A 22,905-nucleotide genomic window follows, 5' to 3' on the forward strand; every position below is an offset into this window, starting at 1 on the left:
ATATATATATATAATTAGATTGACATGAAGTAAATGCCAAAAATACATGCCTTGGATTATTATATAAATTTCTATAATGAAATATAAAAAGATCAGCATATATATTATCTTTTTCTTAAGTTACTGTAGTTTAGAAGTGTAATTATTCCAAGGGTGTGTTAAATAGTTTGACAATGCTCCTAAGACAGATGTGAAAGTTAAGAATATAAAGCTATATATATTAAAAAAAGCTCAAGGACTAATTATATTAAAGAGAAAAAATACAGATAGGTTGTATGAGTGGGCCTAAAAATAGGCACTCAACCCACAACATTATATATAATATTTTAGATTATCAATAAGTAAATAAAAAATGCATGCATTAGATTATTATATGAATTTCTTTAATGAAATATAGAAGATCGGCATACATGTTGTTCTCTTTTTCTTATGTTATTGTAGTTTAGTGTGAATATTCCACTGAGTTTATCTTAAATAACTCATTATGTTGTTTTAGTATTGTTTTTTAAAGTTTAAGTGTTTGAGTAAGATGGAATACTAGAGGAGATAATTTTTATAGAATCAACAACCAGAAAGGTAAACTTTTATTTGTTAATTAAATTACATTCTTTAGTGACTCTTTCATTTAATATTTTAATATTAAGTTGTTAGTGATAGAAATAAAATAATAAAAAAATTGATTTTACTATTCGATTGTGTGTTTCTTCCTTTTATTCCAATCCTCGGGTTCGGTTAGACAGCTACAAGGAGCAATGATGGCAGTTGAGAGGAAGATTGAAAGCATCTGGAAAGAGAACCAACAGTGGTTCCAAGAAAGACCGGTTACGGTTAGGGCTAAAAGGAGGGATGGTGGTGCCACGAGGTGTAAGTAGGGATGGCCACAACAACTATGAGCGTTGGGGGTGGGTTCAAGGAGGGATGGTGGTGACAAAACTGAATGCATGCGTGAAATTGTAGGGCTCTTACAAGAATTCAGTGTCAAGTTGTGATTCATGAATGTATAGAGGAGAGATAGTTTCATGGATAATTTTGTTCATATATGGTGTTATATTGAGTATTGTACCTCTGTTGCTGCATTTTTATAGCTATGGGGTTGTTTGGAATGACAAGAAAAGCAATATGACCCTTTAAGCTCCTTGAAGTTGCACGGTAGTTGTTTTGACATAATCTACTCTCATTTTTTTAGTGTATGCAAGGCATAGCATGACTGCTCATTAATTTATTACAAACCATCTTTTCGAAAGGTTGATAGATCTTTGCTTATTGTTTTGACTACGTGTTTTTGCTTAGTGATAGTGAGAATGCTCTGCAGGATATCATGCAGCATAAGCTTGTATTTATTGAAACCCAGGATGTAGTAGAGACTACTTTGGCCCTTGACAACTACCGAAGGGCATGTGATTGTGGTAGAGGTGCTGTTTTCTTTTCAGTTGCCAGGTATTTTCTTATTATATTTTTAGTTGTGAAAAATGTTTAATTAGAGCATGTGGTGCAAGTATCATTACTTTAGTACTCGTAATACGTAGTATTACTTTCCCTATTTCTATTTTGTGCAGCTTTTTATGTCTGCTTTAAATCTTGTAGGGATTTAGTCTTGAACTTATTGTTGCATGAACTACCTAAAAATTTTTTGAGAATAATTTCAACCTACTGTTTGACATCTAGTGGTGCCATCTGATGAAACATTCACGCTCGGACATGTCTCCTGTTCATTTGCTTTAATATTTGAAAAAAAAATGTTTGAGTTTAGCTAAACGCAAAGTTGACTATCCATGTGAACCTCATCAAGCTGGTTTGTAGATTTTTTTAACTTATTCCCTAGGCTGGCTATATATGCATAGATTTTCTATTAGAACTAACAAGAAGTTTCTATATTCATGGCAGTTCATAGGTTTTTGGAAGTGGCCCACTTTATTTCTTGCTTGAAAACTACAACGCTTCATCTGTAGATTCTCAAGAAAGCAGTTCATATGCTTGAGCTAACTTGTACTTGTTTCTGTTTATGAATTTAAATTCATCAGCCATTATGAGGAGCTTATGAAAATTTCGAAGTAGTAACCTACGATTAGATTGAGGTGGCCTTTTGGTATCTGGACAACTTTATGAGGAAATGGGATTTATGGTTACCATTAGTTAGTTTTTTTTTTTAATAAACAATTTGGTCAATAAAACAAGAAGTAAATCCTGATTCATGGAGTTTAGATGCTTATTAAACCCTCTACTATATGCATAGTCTGGTGCTAGTGTTTTTTGGATTATTTTTTAATAATTTACTTGTTATGGCTGAAAAACAAGTTGCCTTCTACATTATATAAAAATATTAAAGTTTAAGCTAATTCCCGTTAAACTAATATTGAAATAAAAAAGGTTATTATATCTTGATTTGCACACGACTTGACTCTTTTTTACCTTAATTATACAAGAAACTCTTTTTGAGAATTGCTTGTGCTTATCCTCTTATTAGAAAATTAGGAAACCATGTTTACTAGATTTTTCTCCTAACATAAAAATTAGGTCATATTTTCAATATGAAGGGTTTATTATTGATGCAAGTTGGTTTAACGTCTAGGGTTGAATATGATGTGAAATGAAAAATACAATAAACATAATTTGTAGGCATATATTTCAATAGCACCGAATAGCACTAGCCATGGCGATTAGTGTGATATGGTAGTGTGTAATTTGCATTGCAAAGCACGAAAGGGGATAAACTGACGCGGTTAAAAGCGTATGGTGCATTATGTCTATTGAATGTACAATTTTATCACAATTTGAATTTAATTTTAATGTTATATATTATTCATTAAGATATGTTTATAAGAGCTATTAATTGTGTTCGAACAGAGGGAGGATTGACCAAATATTTTCCTATTTCTGTTGGTTTACATCAGGGAACGACTTTAAGACCATATTTTTTTTGCTTTAATTATGGATGATACTGGACACTTGCAGGAGGATGTACATTGGTGTATGCTTTTTGCTAATGATATCCTTTTTGTAGATAAAATGAGAGAAAAATCTCAGGAAAAATATAAATTATGGAGGCCGACCTTGTAGTCTAAAGGTCTTCGTTTAAGTAGAACTAAAGCTGAATACATGGAACGTAATTTTATTAATAGTAGCTCTAGTGACAGAAATGTAACTATGGGTGATCAAATTATTAAAAGGTATGAGCGCTTTAGATATCGTGGGTCTATTGTTCAAAGTGATGGTGATATTGAGTGGGATGTTATTAGTAGAATTCAAATGGGTTGGTTGAAGTGGAGTAATGTTTCAGGCCTATTATGTGATAGAAAAACATCGCTTTGGCTGAAAGGAAATTTTATAAGATGGTGGTGAGCCCTGCCATGCTCTATGGCACTGAGTGTTGGTCTAAAGAGAAGCATAAAACTAAATTAAGTGTTACCGAGATGAGAATAATTAGGTGGATGAGTGGCTTTACACTGAGAGTCAAAATGCGAAATGAATATATCCGTGATAGGGTTGGTGTAGCTCCACTGACGGACAAAATTAGAGAGATTCGTCTTAGATGATTTGGTCACATTAAGTCACATTAAATGTCGACTGTCGACTATCTGATGATCCAATTAAAAGAGTAGATGTTTTAGATTCGACTTATGTTAAGAAATGCAGCCTAAGAAGACTTTGACATATTTTATAAAAAAACCATCTTAATTTATTAGAATTAAATGAAAATATGACACTAAGGGTCCGTTTAGGGCAAGCTTATTTGGTGCGATGACGTTTTGAAAACTCACATGGCCTGTTTGTGTAAACTGCGTTTTGGCAGCTTATGCGTTTTCAAAATGCTGAAGACAACTTTCAAAATGCTGAAAACAACGTGAAGACAACGTTTTCACACCGCAACTGTCTAGGTGCGGTGACAGCTTTCTGACTGCGATCTTGCTTTTCCAGAAAAATAAAAATTTGTAATAGCTACCGCATCTAGCTTATCAGCAGATTATTTTTAATCAGCTTATCAGCAAATTATTCAATAAGCTGCAGCTGCCCCAAATAGACCCTAAATAGGGTACAGTGGAGACCCCACTTAGTGGGATAAAGTTTTTGTTGTTGTTGTATTATATATTATTCATTTATTTATTTTTTATATTAGGACTAGTAAAAGAGTTTTGGTTAAGGCTCATTTGAATTTTCTATAATTTGCAAAATTTAATATTATGATTAATAATTAACTATTCTTAGTAATAATTAATTATTCTAATTAGTAATTAATTAATAATTTAAAAATTAATCGGTAATTCAATATGATAACATCCATTTAATTAAAATAAATTGCAAAGCATATATAACTTAAAATAATTAATATTAACTATTAATACTAATTAAATTTTCTAACAAAATTTTGCATAACCTATTGCAGTGTTCTCTTTTAACTTAATATAGAAACCTAACATGTGAAAGAACTGAAACTCTTCTCTTTCTCCCCCTAAAGCATTACCCTCAAAATCCCAAAGGCCAAAACCTTTTAGGATAAAGAAGTGAGGGAAGGTGACGGGAGCTTGTTGCACAAGTCTGTTATGTTGGTGTCTAGCCTAAGGGCAATTTAGTCTTTTATTATTATTGTTGTTGTGTATAAGTAGGGTTAATATGTTTAGGGTTGGGGTTATCTTGGAGATTGTGTCTGGAGTCTTAGGGTTAGGGTTTGGGAGAGACTTCCTAACTCTCCAGATTTGGGAGAGATCGCCTATCTCTAAATTTGTAGATGCTTATTTTTTGTATTCGTTTTGAGTTGTTTGATGTTCTTGGAATAAAACATTTGGTTTTAATTTATACCAAGGATCCTATCAAATGGTATTAGAGCATTTAATTTTTGGACCAATGATGTGAACATAACTTATAGGCGCCATCTTCATTTAGTGGGCAAGCCTCGCGAAATAGCGGAATCCAAGCGGGGAAGCTCACGTACGTGGGAGAACAAGAATGGATCACGGATCATTGCGTGTCCAATCGCTGTACAACCAAATATAGAATTGCAACGGCATATGAGCGTCTCCTTCGTGTCCTTCATGACTGACCTCTCGATTCGATTTATGGCGGCCTGCCCTAGTCGCACATTTGCGGTCAAGGAAGCAGTTAACGACGCTTATGGAGGACTGCCTCACGATACAGTAGTGATCGAGCTAGTGGTAAAGTTGGGATCGCGACATGTAAGCGGGAAGCAACGACAACATCATGACATGCATCGATACAATAACACAAAGAACTAGCTGAGACGCAAACGTTTGGATGACGACATCGAGAGTCTCAAAACTTCCATTAGTCTCCTAAATTTCGATTCCCCCGCCGAACCCGTGTATAGGAATTCAGATCGCGACTTTCGGAGTTCAACTCAGTTTTCAATAGTTTTGCGTCAAGATGCGCATAAGAATTCAGGGATCACAACATCCAGAGTTCCAAGCACGCTGAACCCACACACAAAAGTTATGAAACTCATGATTCCAACATTAGGGAGTTTCGAACTGGATAGGTGTAATGACGAACAAAAAAGTCGATGACTTGGAGGAAAAATTAACAGAAGAGTTCAAACATCAAATCCAAAATAGACAGATATTTCTCATCCATAGAGGGGCGGCTTGAGAGGAGATTCACAACTCTGGAAGAAATGATGAAGAAATTCATGGAGTTTCACACAAAACTAACTCTGGACGTCAGTAACAACAACCGTAAGTATTCACACGACATCAGTGCAACATCACCTCCTTAGGTGGATTGGGAGTTGTGGTATCAAGCAAAGAAATTAGGAGTTGACTCGAGTGACAACACTTGGAAGAAATGAGGTGAAAATCAAACGACTTGAACAAACAAAAGCAAGCAGGATCAGAGTTGATAAAGATGGAAGAAACACATGATATATAGTTGACAGAGATTCTAGGTATCGATAAGCTACGGGATGAGCTATTTTGGACTATGATATTGTCTAAGATTGACTAGAATGTCAGAACACTATCTGATTCAGATGCTGCCGGGGTATGTGCACAAGACAACATTTCGAACTCTTGAGGGTCTCTACAAATTTTTGATTAAATGGAAAGGATTTTTAGATGATGATGAACCGTGAGAACCATACGACTTCATCCAATAATAAAATTTTCCACCTTTAGGACAATGTGTCTTTTTGTGATGGAGAGTATTGTTACGTCGGTGCCTAACCTAAGGGCAATTTTGTCTTGTATTAGCCTAAGGGCAATTTAGTTTTTTATTTATTTGTTATTGTTTAGTATACATAGGGCTCATATGCTTAGGGTTAGGAGTATACATGAGATTGTAGTTGTGAATCTTTGGGTTAGGGTTTGAGAGAGACTTCCTACTTCTCATATTATAGGATTTGAGAGAGATCGCCTTCCTCTCGAATTTTAGGTTCTTATTTTATTTATTAGTGTTGGAGTTGTTTGATGTTCTTGAGGTTTTGACTTAATTTCTGCCAATGATCCTATTAAATTGTATCAGAGCAATTTTGTCTTGTAGATCAATGAGGTCATCACAGCTTGCAGTGCCATCTTCTTTTCATGACCTAGCTCACGAAACAATCGCGATCCATGCGAGGAAGCATACATATGTTGGAGGACAGGGAAGGATCACAAATTGCTTCATGCCCAATCATGATACCACCAAACATAAGATTGTGGAGTGACGACCATCTTCTTCGTGCCTTTCGTGATCGAACTTGCGATTCAATTTCTTGTGGCATGCCCTAGCCACACAGTTGCGATCTGGGAAACAGTTAATGTGGTTTGCCTTGCAATACAGTAGCGATCGAGCTAGCAGGGAAGCAGCTATCGCGTCATGTAATTGGGAAGCGACGATCAATACATTTGTGGAAAGAACTAGCTTGGGTGCAAACTTTGGATCACAGGTTTTGGTATCCTGCACGGTTTCCAATAGTTCTACACCAAACCACATACACAAAGTTAGGGATCATGACGTTCATAGTTCTAGGCACGCCAAACCCACATACAAAATTTTTGAAACTCGTGATTCCAACATAAGAAGTTTTGAAATAAATCAGGGAGTAATGATGACTAATAAAGCAGATGAATTGTTGGAAAATTCAACATATGAGTTGAGTCACATCAAATCTCAAATAGACAAACATTTCGTGTCTATGGTGGGGCGGTTCTAGAGGAGATTCACGACTCTGAGAGAAATGATGAAAAAGATCTTGAGTCTCATATAAATCACCTATCGCCGCTGTGAGATCGTGAGACGGCCTCGGGAATAGACGCAAGTAGCAACATCTAGAAGGATTTGGGCTACATCAGGGTAGCATCACTACTTTATGTGGGTCGGGAGTTGTGGTATTGAGTGAAGTGATCAGAAGTAGTCTCGAGCTGTAGAACTTGGAAGAAATAGCGCAATATTTGGGCGGCTTGAAAAAATGAAAACAAGCAGGATCGAAGTTGATAGAGAGGAAAGAGACACATGATACAGGGTTGATAGAGATTCTGGTGATGGATAAAATATGGGATGAGCTGTTTGTGGCTGTGATATTCTCTAAGATTGCCTGAAAGTCATGACACCATCCAATTTGAATGTGGATGAATGATGTGCACAAGACTATATTTCAAACTCTCGAGGGTCACTACGAATTTCTGATTAAATGGAAATGTTTGTCAGATGTCGACGGACCGTTGGAATCAAATGACTTGATCCATTAATAATTTTCCCACCTTAAGATCAATGTCGCTTTGGGAGGGGAGTATTTTTACACTGGTGCCTAGTTTAAGTGCAATATTATCTTGTATTAGCTTAAGAGCAAATTAGTCTTTTATTATTTATTATTGTTTAGTATAAATAGAGCTAATATGCTTAGACTTAGGAGTATGCATGAGATTATGGTTGTGAAACTTAGGGTTAGGGTTTGAGAGAGACCTCCTACCTTTCAAATTGTAGGATTTGAGATATATTGCTTATCTCTCGAATTATAGGATTTAAGATATATTGCTTACCTCTGAAATTATAGGATTTGTTGGAACCATATGACTTAATCCATCAATAATTTTCCCACCTTAAGAACAATGTCGTTTTGGGAGGAGAGTATTTTTACACTGGTGCCTAGTTTAAGTGTAATATTATCTTGTATTAGCCTAAGAGCAAATTAGTCTTTCATTATTTATTATTTTTTAGTATAAATAGAGCTAACATGCTTTGGGTTAGGAGTATGCATGAGATTGTGGTTGTAAAATTTAGGGTTAGGGTTGGGAGATACCTCCTACCTCTCGAATTATAGGATTTGAGATATATTGCCTACCTCTCGAATTATAGGATTTCAGATATATTGCTTATCTCTCAAATTATAGGTGCTTATTTAATGTATTCGTGTTGAATTGTTTGATGTTCTTGAAATATATTATTGAATTCTCCCTCATTTATGCCAAGGATCCCATCAAATTGTATCAAAGAAATTTTGTGTGATAGATCAACGATGTGATTGCAACTTACAGGCATCGTGTTCATTTCGTGACCCATCCTCGTGAAATATTCATTGTCTAAACGAAGAAGTGCACATACTCGGGTATTGGGAAGAATCGTGGATCGCTGCGTGCCTAGTTGCGTTATAGCGAAGTACAGGATTATTGCGATCAGAGAAGCAGTCAATGGGTTCGTGGCGGACTACCACACTATACATGAGCGATCAAGCTATCGGGGAAGCAGGGATTGTAGCATGTAACTGGAAAACAACAATGGAATCACATGTCTCGATACAATCGCAGAAATAGCTAGATGGGATGCTAATGTCGAGATCGCTGCGTACAAAGACCCAAAAACTTCCAGCAGTCTCCTGAAATTGGATTTCCTGCACCAAAATCGAGTACATGAAATTGGATCGCGCCTTCTGGAGTTTTGCACGATTTCTAATAGTTCTGAACCAAACCACACACATGAATTCAAGGATTGAGACTTCCAGAGTTTTGCAAACTCCGAACCCACATAAAAAGATTTTGAAACTCGCAATTCCAACACAAGGGAGTTTCAAAACATTATAGAGTAACTACGATAAAAAATGTATATGATTTGGAGGAAAAATTAGTGGAAGAGTTGAGCCACATCAAATTCAAAATGGACAAATGTTTCTCATCCATAGAGGGACGGTTCAAGCGGAGATTCATGACTTTGGAAGAAATGATGAAGATCATAGAGTCTCACACAACCACCTCCAGCTGCCGTGGGATCGAGTGACAACTTTGGGAACAGACACTGTTAGCAACTGAAGGATTTGCACGTCGGGGCAACATCGTTGCTTTAGTTAGATTGGGTGTTGTAGTATCGAGCGTAGAACTCAGGAGCAGACTCAAGCGACAACATTGGATAAAATTGCGTGACATTCAGATGGCTTGAAAAAATGAAAGCAAGCAAGATCGAAGTTGATAGAGATGGAAGAGACTCATAGTACGAAGTTGATAGAAATTATGGTGATCGATAAACTTTGTGATGAGCTATTTAGGGCTGCGATCTCTATGAATGACTGGAAGATAGGACTTCGTCCTATTCGGATGTGATCAAAGCGTGTGTATAAGATAACATTTCAAACTTTGATGGTTATTACAAATTTCTGATCAGATGGAAATGATTGTCAGATGAATACGAATCGTGGGAATTATATTACTTGATCACACAATAGTTTTTCCGCTATGAGGATAATGTGTCTTTTTGGGAGGGGAGTATTGTTTCGTCGGTGCCTAGCTTAAGAGCAATTTTATCTTGTATTAGCCTAATGGAAATTTTGTCTTTTGTTTTTTATTAGTCTTGTTTTTCATTATTGTTTAGTATAAATAGGGTCAATATGTTTATGGTCAGGAATATGCATGAGATTGTGGTTGTGAATCTTAGGGTTAGGGTTTTGGAGATACTTTCTCCCTCTTAAATTGTAGGATTTGGGAGAAATCGCCTACCTCTCATATTGTAGGTGCCCATCGTATATATTTGTATTGAGTTGTTTGATGCTCTTGAAATAGAATATTTAGATTTGCCCTAACTGATGCAAAGGATCCTAATAAATGGTATTAGAGCAATATTATCTTGTAGATTAATGACATGATAGCAACTTACAAGTGTTGTCTTTGTTTTTTGACCAAGCCTTGAGAAATAGTCGCTATCCAAGCAGAGAACTGCACATATACAGGAGGACAGGGAAGGATCACTGATTGTTGAGCGCCCATTCGTGATACATCCAATTACAGGATTGCGGCAACAAACAAGTGTCTCCTTTACGCCCTTTTTGATTGACCTCGCAGTTTGATTTCTTGTGGTGTGCCCAGCACGCGATATGAAAGTCGTCGACGGGGTGTTCTTGGCGAACCGCCTCGCAATACAGTAGCGATCAAGCTAGCGGGGATGTAGTGATCACGACGTGGCTCGATACAGTCACATGAAGAGCTAGCTAGGACACATACTTAGAGATTGTGGCATACAAAAACCTGAAACTTCCATCGGCCTCCTGAAATTGGATTTTCTGTGCTGAACCCACGTCAAAAATTCAAATTGCGGAATCCGAAGCTCCTCGCGTTTTCAATTAGTTCTGCACCAAATCACGTACAAGATTTCAGGGAACGCAACTTCTGAAGATTTGTCGTGTCGAACCCACGTACAAAAATTTTGAAAAATCACGATTCCAATGTTAAGAGAGTTTTTAGATCGAACATGGAGTAACGACGATCAAGAAATTACATGATTTGGAGAAAAAATAGCTGAGGAGTTGAGCCACATAAAACTGAAATAAACAAACATTTGTCATCCATGGAGAGGTGGTTTGAGGGAAGATTCATGACCTTGGAAGAAATGATGAAGAAGATAATAGTTTCAAACAACTACCTCTAACATCCGTGAGATCGAGCAATGGCGTTGGGAACGGATGCCAACAACAGCAACAAGAAGGATTTTAATGCATTGTGGTAGTGTCACTGCTTTAGGCAGATCGAGAGCTGTGGTATCGGGCGCAGAAATCAAAAGTGGACTTAAGCGGTAACACTTGGAAGGACGCAAGCAGGAGCGAAGTTGATAGAGTTGGAAGAGACATGATACAAAAGTTGATAGAGATATTGGTGATTTATAAACTATGGGATGAGTTTCTTGAGGTTGTGATATTCTCTAAGATTGACTGAAAGTCAATACATCATCTGATTTAGATGCGGCCGAAGAATTTGCACAAGACGACATTTCAAACTCATAAGAATGTCTACGAATTTTTGATTATATGAAATGATTACCAGATGATGATGGGTCGTAGGAACCATATGACTTGATCCAACAACAGTTTTCAGCACCTTGAGGACAATATGTCTTTTTTGGGAGATGAGTATTGTCACGCCATTGCCTAACCTAAAAATAATTTTATCTTGTATTAGCCTAAGGGCAATTTAGTTTTTAATTATTTATTATTGTTTATTGTAAGTAGTGCTAATATGCTTAGGGTTAGAAGTATGCATGAGATCACAGTTGTGAATCTTAGGGTTTGGGTTTGAGAGAGATTTTCTATCTCTTGAATTGTAGGATTTAAGGGAGATCGCCTACTTCTCGAATTGTAGGTGCTTATCTTATGTATTCGTGTTAAGTTATTTGATGTTCTTGAAATAAAATATTTGACTTTGTCCAATTCTCTGCCAAGGATCCTATCTAATATCTTACGTATTCGTGTTGAGTTGTTTAATATTTTTGAAATAAAATATTTGATTTTGTCCTAATTTTGCTAAGGATCCTATCAAATGTTGAAGACGGTCATGGTCTCTCATGCAAAACCATCTACGACCGCTGCACGATCGAGCAATGTAGTCGGGAGCGGACGACAACAACAACAAACCAAAAGAATTCAATCGACATCAAGGTGACATCGTTGTTTTAGGTGGATCAAGAGTTTTGATATCGAGCGAAGAAATCAGAAGTAGACTTGAGTGACGTATTGAGGAGAAATATCACGACATTCAAACGGGCTTGAACAAACGACAAAAAGCTAGATCGAACTTGATAAAGATGGAAGAGGCATATAATACAAAGTTGACAGAGACACTGGTGATCGATAAGTTTTGGGATGAGCTGGTTTGAGCTGCAATATTCTCTAATATTGACTGGAAGTCATGACACCATCCGATTCAGATGCAATCAAAGGAAGTGCACAAAATGACATTTCAAACTACTGAGAGTCGATACATATTTGCCAGATGACGATGGACCGTGGAAACTATAGGACTTAATCCAACAACAGTTTTGTCTACCTTGAGGATAAGGTGGAGAGGGGTGTATTGTTACTTTGGTGCCTAGCCTTAGAACATTTCTGTTTTGTATTAGCTTAAGGGTAATTCAATTTTTTATTATTTAATATTTTTTAGTATAAATAGGGCTAATATGTTTAGGTTTTGGAGTATGCATGAGATTGTGGTTGTAAATCTTAGGGTTAGGGTTTAGGAGAGACTCACGAATTGTAAAATTTGAGAGAGATTGCCTACCTCTCGATATGTAGGTGCTTATCTTATATATTTATGTTGAGTTGTTTGATGTTTTTAAAATAAAATATTTGGTTTTGCCCTAATTTTTGTCAAGGATCTTATCAAAGTCATTTATGGGACTTGGTTGTAAACAAGGATCCTATCTCGATCCTTACATATCACATTTCACTTTGATAGCACTGCCTATACTATGGATGACAATATTGAATTTAAATCTCAATTTGATTGGATTGAATTTTTTAAGCCGTTCGTATTCTGATGCAAATCATCTTGGGCTCAAATCTAAATAAAAATATAATAATACTAAATAAAAATTATAAAAGTTCAAAATTTATTTAATAAAAATTCAGATATAAAATTAAAGCAAAATCTATCTATCCTTGATAACAAGTTGCTAATAGTATAAAAATTTTAATATATTTTAAGCTCATGAAAGACTAATATTTTATCAAACGTACATATATGGCCATTGTAAAAAAAAATTCACATCCTTGAGAATGTAATCCATGTAGTTTTGCCCCTAAATGACAAAAAGAAGTACATTTATTACTAGACCCTCTGATCAGGTGGTTTGCTATAAAATGATATCGTTATATTATATTCACGATCAAAATCAAATGTTCTCTAATGATTCAACCTTCTTATTTATGAATTTTAAGGTGTACTTGATTGAATACATAGTCCTTTATTAATTAAGGTCAACTTAAAATTATCCTTTTTGATAAATGTTCATCTTAGGTTTATGATGTCTAATTTGAACACACAACCCATAGTTGCCAATAAGTATCCTTCAACTAGGCTTGGTCGTCTATGTCCTCTTAATAAACTCAAGTCCACGATAACTCAGAAGATGAAACCATGATATTTTGATCAAATTTTTTGTCATTTCCCTACCTTCTACTTAAAGACGATAATTTTTTTTAATCCGAAATTGAAATTATTATATTGTACACTAAGTTTTTGACATTTAATGATTATTCTCAATCGAAATTTCTCTCACTATCGGGCGGGTAATTAATCATAGAGGTTTGTGTCTATGGGAAACTGGAAATCATATATAAATTCTTAGCAAAATCATGATGAAATTATCTAGTAGTGTCTTTTTTAAAAATCTGATATGTTTTCTTTTGTTCTCAACTCAAAATGAAATTTTCTCATAAGATCCGTATTAATTCATAATTTTATTGAAAAGTTTTGGCATAATTTTATAACTCTCAAATTTATGCCACTAGAAAAGTTTTGGCATACATCACAGTGCAAAATTTTGATGGTTCACCCATTTTCCACTAAGCAAATTAATAACAGCAAAAAGGATATGAATCACTAAAAAGGAAGTTCAAGGCCACATCTTAATAAAAGGACACTTGCTATTGAAACTAGTTGTCAAGGCCTACAAAGACATTGAATAATACATATTCAATCAACACATACGAAAATTGAGACCTAAATTTTCATTACAACAGTCCCTTATCAATATTTTTTACGTGCTTCAAGGGCTTATTTATTGTCCACCAAGGACCCATAATAAGTTAATTCTCAATATTCTTCTATCTAGTTAAAAAATTAATTTCCCAACAACACAATTAATAGGAAATCATTTTATGTTTCTATTATGATGTAGCTTAAGGGTAATCTAATCTTTATTAGCCGAAGGGCAATTTAGTCATTTGTCATTTATTAATGTTTAACGTAAATAGGGCTAATATATTTAGGGTTAGAGTTATGCAAAAGATTGTGTCTTGAATCTTAGGTTTAGGGTTTGGGAGAGTTTTTCTATCTCTCGAATTGTAGGTATTTATCCTTTATTTTATGTGCTCGTAGTTGTATTGTTTGCTTCGGAGAAATAAAATATTTATTTTGGCCTAATTTCTACGGACAATCCTGTCAAGTGGTATCAGAGCAACAGATTTTGGGAGATCAACTACGAGATCTTGCAGCCTTTCGTTCGTGACCTAGCCTTGTGAAACAGGTGAAATCAGAGCAATCGTTGAGGACAAACGAAAGAACACGACATACATCATTGGGGAGACCTAATTGCTCTTCAATACTTGCCGTGCGATATGGTCACAAATAAAACTCATTGGGAAGCTATAACAAGATTGCTGTGTCGCTTGCTGGGAAGGGGACAAAGGGATAATAACGTCTGGATTGCGGTGCACAGATCGTAGCGTACAGGCATTGGGGGCTAGAAAAGGATCACTTCATCCAGAGGTTTGCGCCGAACTACGTATAGGAGTTCTAAATTGCGGCTTCTTGGTGTTTTGCGTTGTCTTGAGATTTTGCTTCGAATCAGCATATAGGGATTCTTGGGTCAAGACATGTAGGAGTTACAAGCTGATCCATGTACAGGAGTTTCAGATCGTGCTTTTTCGGAGTTTCGTGCAATATCTTCTCCGAACCAACATATAAGGATTTCGAGATAACGTCTAGAATCTCTTGCGGTGTGCAAGAGTTGCGCACTAAACTGCATGTAGAGTACCTCATGATATATATAACAAAGGAATTAGATAGGGTTGTGGCATAGGGAGTTTCAAAACCATTTAGGAGTAATAACAACCAAAAAGTTCAATGCTTTGGAAGAAAAGACTAGCGGAAGAGGCCAGGTAAATCAGATCTGGAATGGAGGAGCCTTTCTTCACCATGGAGGGGAGGGTCACAGTCATAGAAGAAATGATAAAGAAGATTGCAGAGTCCCACACAAACTCTCCACCGCCTGCAACGAGATCGAGCAAAGGTGTTTGGAACGGACGCGAGTGACAACAATTAGAAGGATTGGGCGACATCAGGGTAGCAGTGCTAACTCTGGTGGATTTGGAGCGATGGGATCGATCAAAGGAATGGGAAGTCGTCACTTGGTAGGAATAACACGACATCTGGACGCCTGGAACAAGTGACAGCAGGCGAAATGGGATGACAGACAATTCGAGGTTGGAGAAGATTGATTTGAAGGATTATTATGCGAAACAGGGAATCGTGGTGGGTGGAAACTGGACAGAGGGATGTATCTAATTGCACTAATGCCTTTTGTTAAGGCAATCTTCCGGGCGGCGATTCTGGAGCGTATTGGGATGGACGAGCTGCTTATGAAACGTGCTAGAATTATGGAAGAAAGAAAATCAATATAGGAAGGGAACCCCCCATTCCCACTTCACTGGTGGAATGAACTTCAGGCGAGGAAATTGAGGAGGAGACTCTCACATAAGAAAGTCTGGTGGAATGAACTTCAGGCGAGGAAATTGAGGAGACTCTCACATAAGAAAGCTGAAGATGCAGATTTTTTTTAAGGAAAGGATGCCTATGGTTGGTTTTATCACATGGAGAATATTTTATTGGTAATAGACTAACGGGGGAAGAAAAATTGATGGCGACGTCTCTGTTTTGGAAGGAATGACTCTAGCATGGTATTTATGGAGAGAAAAACATTAACCAATCTGAACAACGAAAGAACTCAAGGTTTGATTGTTGAAGTGCTTCAGAGCCACACGGTAAGGGGATTTAAATGAACGGTTTCTTGCATTAATCCGAGAAGAATCCATAGAGTAGAGGGAGAGATTTGATATGCTATTTGTCCGTTTGAGAAGGATATGAAAAGAAGTGTTGGATGGAAACTTCATAGAAGGGTTGAAGCCAGAGATTCAAGTGTCAATTTACCTTCTGAGACCGCGAGGATTGGGAGAAATTATGGAAAGCGTAGTTGGTTGAAGATAAAAATGTAATGAAACAAGCTAATAGGAGTAACAAAGGTGGAGCACCATATTGAACCATCACAACCACAACAATACCAAAAACTAAAACGATGGAAGCTTTGGGGGAGGCTCGACATCACAAGAATAAGGTGTCAAGACCGAGGGTGACACTCCCTGGGGTTAAGTTTTCAGTGTGATAAGAAGCTTTTCCTAGGACACCATTGTAAGGAACATACATTACAGATTTTTACAGTGTGTGACGAGGATACAAGGGTGTATAAATGGAGAAGGCTGTGGTATAGGAGGAACACCCTCACTTGGATGTGGCAAAAGTTTTATGAACTCGGTGGTGGGTTAACACTGTGAACCACATTATGAAATTTAAGGGCAGATCAGAGAGCAGGACGTGGTAATGTTAATATATAGTGGGGCCACATACAACTTTATCTCTACTCAAATAGTGAAGCAATTGGTGCTTGAGATGATAGAAGAAAGATTTTTTGGAGTCATGATTAGGATGGGATGGGTCGAGAAGGGCAAGGGAGTTTGTAAATGAGTGATTTTAATACTGTCAAACATTCAGTAAGTACCATGGAGTTTCATAAGGGAGAAGAGAAGGTTGTGCTTCGTGGTGATCTTAGTTTTTGCAAGACCCTAGTGTCGACGAATCTGTCGAAGGTGGCACATAGGTTGGAATGGCGAGTACCTAAGACCTGGAAATGGTTGAGAAGATTTATGGGACTTACAAGACACTACTGTAAGTTTTTTAAGGGTTAGAATTTGGTTTTGTGGCCGTGAAAGAAGAAATTGAAGGATAACTTTCACTGGAGGAAAGTGATGAACTAGACTTTTGAGAAGCTGAAGATGACCATGAAAAGGGTGTCAGGGCTGATGGCGAGAACCAGACTCAAACCAGTTTATGAGCGGCAGCCACACGACGTGATCCAACAATAGTTTCTTTTGTTCCCACGTTTTGGACAATGTGTATTTTTAGGAGGGGAGTAATGTTATGATGGAGTCTAAGGGCAATTTAGTCATTTGTCATTTACTATTGTTTAGTATAAATAGGGCTAATATGTTTAGGGTTAGTGTTATGTAGAAAATTGTGTCTTGAGTCTTAGGTTTAGAGTTTAGGAGAGATTTCCTATCCCTCAAATTGTAGGAATTGGGAGAGTTGGCCTACCTCTCAAATTGTAGGTGCTTATCTTTTATTTTATGTGTTCGTAGTTGTATTGTTTGCTTTGGAGAAATAAAATATTTTTTTCCCCCAATCTCTACGGTGAGTCCTATCAGTCTTATGTTTTTCAAGTGAGCTTATCCCTAAAAGGAAAACTAGAGGCAATGTTGTAATTTGATAACTTCAACAGAGATTTTCAATATTATAAAGGATAATGAAATAGAAGCTGACACAAAGCACAAATTATGACAATTATAGAAATCTTGGGATTATAGCATTAGTGATATTTATTTGTTAATTGGTTATTAAAACAAGCAAGGGCAACATGGAACTCTCAAGGATTTGTAGAAAAAAATCACTAGCCAAGTTTTTGAAGGAAATCACTGAGAAAATTCACTAGGTCTAAAGTCAATAGGATTTTTAATTGCAAACTTATTATTGGTCATTATTAATCGTTAGTTTCTATAAATGTCTTCATGCAGATGCTACTCGTTAGTTTGGTTTGTTGCTGTCCCCAGTTAATTATGTTTTTGCTTGTAGCTCTATTAATTGGTTTTGCATGCCATTTAACATGTCATCCTTATGATGACCTTGATGATTTGTCATAGTTTTGAGTGAGATGAATCCAATTTCGGGAAGATGATTTAGGTTTCCGGGGTTTGCAATGCAATCTAGCATGAGATGAAAATTGAAAATAGACAAAAATCACAATCTACAAGTCACTAACTCGTAATTATAGAAATTCAGCCACCTATAATATGAAAGTACAACAAAAGTGCTTCGTAGTCACAAAAATATGAATTTTTTCTAGAAAATAGTGAATAGATATAACATAATTTCATTGATCAATCTTCATAATGTGAAAAGGCATTGAACATTCATCACACATAAAATTTCAAGTACAGACACACCTACCACTAACAAACTAATAGCAAAATATAAGAATAGAAATTTTATAAAAAAAAAAAAAAAGATTCAGGCTTTTACACTATAAAATTCACTTTTTGTGTTTCTGGCATTAATACGCTTTCAAATTTCCGTCAATTACCCCCTTGAAGCACTTTCAAGCCTCCAATATTCCTGCTAGTATTTTTTCAAACGGATTCATACCTCTTTCAGTGACATCTATGTTAGTGTTATCCTTTTTGCTGTTGCATTTTGAAGAACATATTATTAGTGTTGAGATTCTCGTTGGATTTGTTGAGTTTTGTCGTTTGACGTGTTGACTTTTCTTGTATCATACATTATGATCTGCTGTGCTAGGTTGCCTATCTTCTTCATTAGTTTCTCAACTTTTTTCTTAAGAGGAGAGTTCTCTGTGCCTTGGGAGAGTTGACCTAAGATAAAAAACCACCGTATGCACTCTTTCAGCCAATTCTTAATCCTTTGGTGAGAGCCAAGTCTTCCTCCCCGCTCTGAATCTTTATCTCTCCCCAACTGAATCCCCATTTTTTAGTACCTTCGAAATTCTAGCAATTGCGCATTTGCTTTCTCTTTGCCTCACGATTCCATCTTCATCTTACTTTAGGCCATCAACTACCACACCTCGTTTACTGCATAAAAATATCTGTTTGAATCCCTCTTTAGCCATGCATCCTTGTCAACCACCGGTCAAATTCAAATCTAATCCCTTTATAAATAGCCACCTAATGCCTTGGTTTTGTTTTATGATGCCACTGTTCTCTTGTTGAAAAGCTGAAGAGCAGCATGGTTTGCAGTGTTTCTGCTTCAATCAATATCTATGCTCCGGCTTTTCATCATCATAACTAGCCTTATAAGCTGCCTGCAAATCCAACTGTTTTAATCTTCATATTTCTGCAAGCTCATCTCGTTTATTTATCTCTTCTAATTACAGTATATGTTACCTCGTGTTGATGATTCTTATCTATTTTCAGTTTTTGGTTTGTTTTTCCACTTATTAAGGTTTTATGAATAAGGTTTTAGTTTATTGCACAATTGATAGTGCCATTTCCAACTTTACTATCTATTGATATGCAGAAAAAGCGAGTATTTTTCTAATAATTTCGAGTGTTATAAACTTGCCATACATTTTGTTAAATACACAACCGGATTTACGTGCTCATACCATCTAGCATCAGCATATAATTTTCTTGTATGTTCTAGAAACATAACCATTGGACATGTTTCTCAATTCTTCTCAGGGGTAAAGTGGCTGAAGGCATCGACTTTGATAGACATTATGGCAGACTTGTGATCATGTTTGGTGTCCCTTTCCAGTATACTCTTAGCAGGTAGGCTTTATTACTTCGTGCTTGCCTGCGCTCATATCCTATTACAATTGTAATGGAGAAGTTTATTTTTTTGAATAATTTAATCTAAGATGCTTCTAAATCATTCTTTATTTATTATTAAAACTTTTTTATTGGTGCATGTTCATTCTAGAATCCTGATTGCTCGATTAGAGTATTTGCGTGACACATTTCAAATTAAGGAGGGTGATTTCCTGACGTTTGATGCCTTGGTACTTAATTTCCATCTTGCTTTACTTCCATAGTGAGGCCTTTATTCTAGTTTATTGTTTCAAAAGTGTTTATGTTCCTGGGCTAAATTTGGCAGAGGCAAGCCGCTCAATGTGTAGGCCGTGTAATTCGCTCAAAAGCAGACTATGGAATGATGATATTTGCTGATAAAAGGTACTATACTGTTTGTATTATTTTACTGACAGTTTAATTTGTTTTACCCATTTGTAGCGTTCTTATGAAGAATGCCCAACAGTTGTTACTCAATACTTGTAGGTGTTACGACATTTTCATATTAAGGTGGGGGAAAACTCATACATAACTTTGCAGCCATCTGTATACATAGCTTTGATTTAGATTACTCAACTGACCAAAAACAATTTCCTTTATCAATCTTCAATTAATAATTATAATGTAAAATAGGGACCTCTATTTATAGAAAAAGACAATTTTAAACATATTTCTAATCTCATCCAAACCCAACAAACTTCTAACTTAACCCTTTTTCTATTAATGAGAAGATAAATCCTAATAAAATAACTCGAATTAGAAAATTGTAAGAATTTTTTCCTTTGTTGAAATGGGCCTAAAAAGATTTGAAAATGGGTCCAGTTTAGCTTTTTTATGACCTAGTTTAACTTTTTGAAATATGTCTGTGACCACTTGGGCTTTTGTGGACTGATTTGGATTATTTAAAGAATTGTACTATAACTCCCAAGAGTGCAAGGAACATCTTCGGGGACATTTTTTTCCATTTAAGCGATCAGGTGCTAGCTTTTGCAGCTATTTATTCATCCGTTTAACTTCTAAAAGAGGTTTGCCTCTCTATGTGATTAGAAATGTGTGCTTAGCATTTTTTTTTTCAGATATCTCTTCATTTGAAATTATACTTTCAACATCCAAATAGTTAGCCATAGTTCAAATGACTGGATCTGTGAGATCAGCATAGTAATCCCTTACATAATTGAATCAATGTGAAATTCTTAAGATTTGAACCTTTCTAGCAAGGTAAACGTGTCTTCAATGTTAGAAATAAGTCTGAAAAATGAATTAGGAGGGAAATCTATAACTTAGGAGTAAGTATTGTTAGGTTTATCAATTTTTGTACCAAATCATTATTGTTGTTTCTAAAACATTTCAAACAAAATCATTATATTCTAAAATAGATTCGTTCTTTTCGTTTCAATTGGTTTTTGTTTAGTTCATTTTTGTCATTTGATATGGAGAGAAAGACGCATTATGTACAATCTAGATAACTGCACAAAAAAAAATATTTAGATGTAGAACAATTAGAAAATTTAATGTAAGCTTATGAATGAAAAAATTGCTTTACATAGCACCAACATTTGAAAGTTCTGAGAGATGGAAACAGAGAGATGGCTTGTGACATGGAATGAGATTTAGTGATACTGGAGTGAACCCAAATAACAATAAGCAAACAATTACTATTATAAAAAGTCAATATTTGATTACAACTGACAAACTTGATACAACAACACGACACATAACACATGGTTAGTATGGATCTTAGGTGGTGGTGGCGAAAACGATTATGGGTGGCTAGAACAGCAAAGCAGCAAGGGGTGGCGGTCCCAACTGCTTTGGGAGTGACAACAGTGACTGGGAAGTGGATAGGGGTGGCAACAAGTTTGGAAGTGGTGAAGGTGGCTGGGAAAGCAAAATATTGCAGGAAAATAATGATTTCCTACAGTTTCAGGCGTCGATAGCGAAGGAATTTGTTGGGAAGCGATGCAGAAGGTTCGAAAATGGTGGAGGGCAGCTGTGTGGAGTGGCAATAAGCCTGAAAGAGCAGGAAACGACAGAAAAACATTCAGGGTTTGTTTATTAGGGCAGCTGTAGCAATGGAGGGTGATCGGGAGCGACATGGGAAGTATGCGGAACGGTTCTAGGGAAGATATCATCTCTTTGAGCCAATATACAACTGAAGCATCACCTAGAACCCTGATACAATCCTCAAAGGGAAAAAGAGATGCTGTGAAGGACTATCTCGATACAACACTCAAAAACTTCCTTACAAACTTTAATACAATGAGTAGAAAGAAATGAAGGATATAAGTAAAGTTGCTAAAATTTGGAAAGAAATTATCAGTAGCTTTGGTCCTATTGTCTCACTCGTACAACTTGGGATGTCGTGCTCAGTCTTCGATTGCTGGAAAAACCCGTGTGCTAGATGTGAACTTGCATGCGAGACGTGACTTCGTGTGAGGCTTTGGATGCCCCACATCAGTTTCTCGTTGTTAGGGGAGTTTAACCTTATCTGTTAAAACTTTTGACTTCTATTGATATGGTGTTAGGTTGACCCAATTGATTGTATTTAGTTTCTTTGTAAGTCAGTCCTATTGGAGTTGCCATTTCGAAACACATCTTGATATAATAAATTGTTGTCCTCCTTGCGTACAATCTGAGCTGGAGATGAATATTTTCGTAGATTTTCATAAAGTAATTCTCGAGGCCTTAGATCCGTAATTTGTCTCTTCCTCTCGTACTTCACAAAGCGCATCCGAAAAGCAAATTCGTTTGGAATAACTAACTCTGGAATGAAATTTGTGACATGCTTTCTTACTTTCAGTGGAAACCGCTCAGGAGAAGCCTCTTTTTCTCGGGAAGGAACTGGATCCCACTATAGGATGTTCTTTCCTTCGAAGATCGTATTGCAATTTCTAACACTGTGGTTCATCCCTCGTGTTTGATCATTTGTCTGTGGGTATACTTTTGAACTGATTTTAATAGCCACATAACTTCATATAACCTTCCAAAAGTAGCTCACAAGCTTCTCATTTATGACATGTTGAACCACTTTCAGTGGTAACCACCCACTAGGGAACTGTCAGTCAAGATGTCGACAATTCTGTCAATAGTGGTTATCCCTTTTCAAGTATCGACTCTTCACACTATCTTTTAGACCAACTATTGTTAATTCAGTAGGAGTCGCTCTCATGTGGTTAGCTGGAATTGCTGCTGTCTCTTCCTCATCTGCTAAAAGTTTAGAATTTGTTTTGACTTCTACATCTTTTCCTAAATCACTGTTTATTTCTTCAATTGCTCTCTGATCAACAGTTCTACATCTTTTCCTAAATCACTGT

General features: G+C 36.3%; 1 protein-coding gene across 1 annotated transcript in view; it reads left to right on the plus strand.

Annotated features, from left to right (window-relative positions):
- LOC110033786 (DNA repair helicase XPD) overlaps positions 1-22,905 on the plus strand; it is a 63,823-nt gene that overhangs the window by 34,303 nt on the left and 6,615 nt on the right. Inside the window, exons 7-10 of the mRNA XM_020737880.1 lie at positions 1,313-1,437; positions 19,484-19,573; positions 19,725-19,803; positions 19,899-19,975. Coding sequence (XP_020593539.1) covers positions 1,313-1,437; positions 19,484-19,573; positions 19,725-19,803; positions 19,899-19,975 — 371 coding nt within the window. The remainder of the gene's footprint in view (positions 1-1,312; positions 1,438-19,483; positions 19,574-19,724; positions 19,804-19,898; positions 19,976-22,905) is intronic.

Source organism: Phalaenopsis equestris, unplaced genomic scaffold, assembly GCF_001263595.1.
Source record: "Phalaenopsis equestris unplaced genomic scaffold, ASM126359v1 Scaffold001289, whole genome shotgun sequence".
NCBI lineage: Eukaryota > Viridiplantae > Streptophyta > Magnoliopsida > Asparagales > Orchidaceae > Phalaenopsis > Phalaenopsis equestris.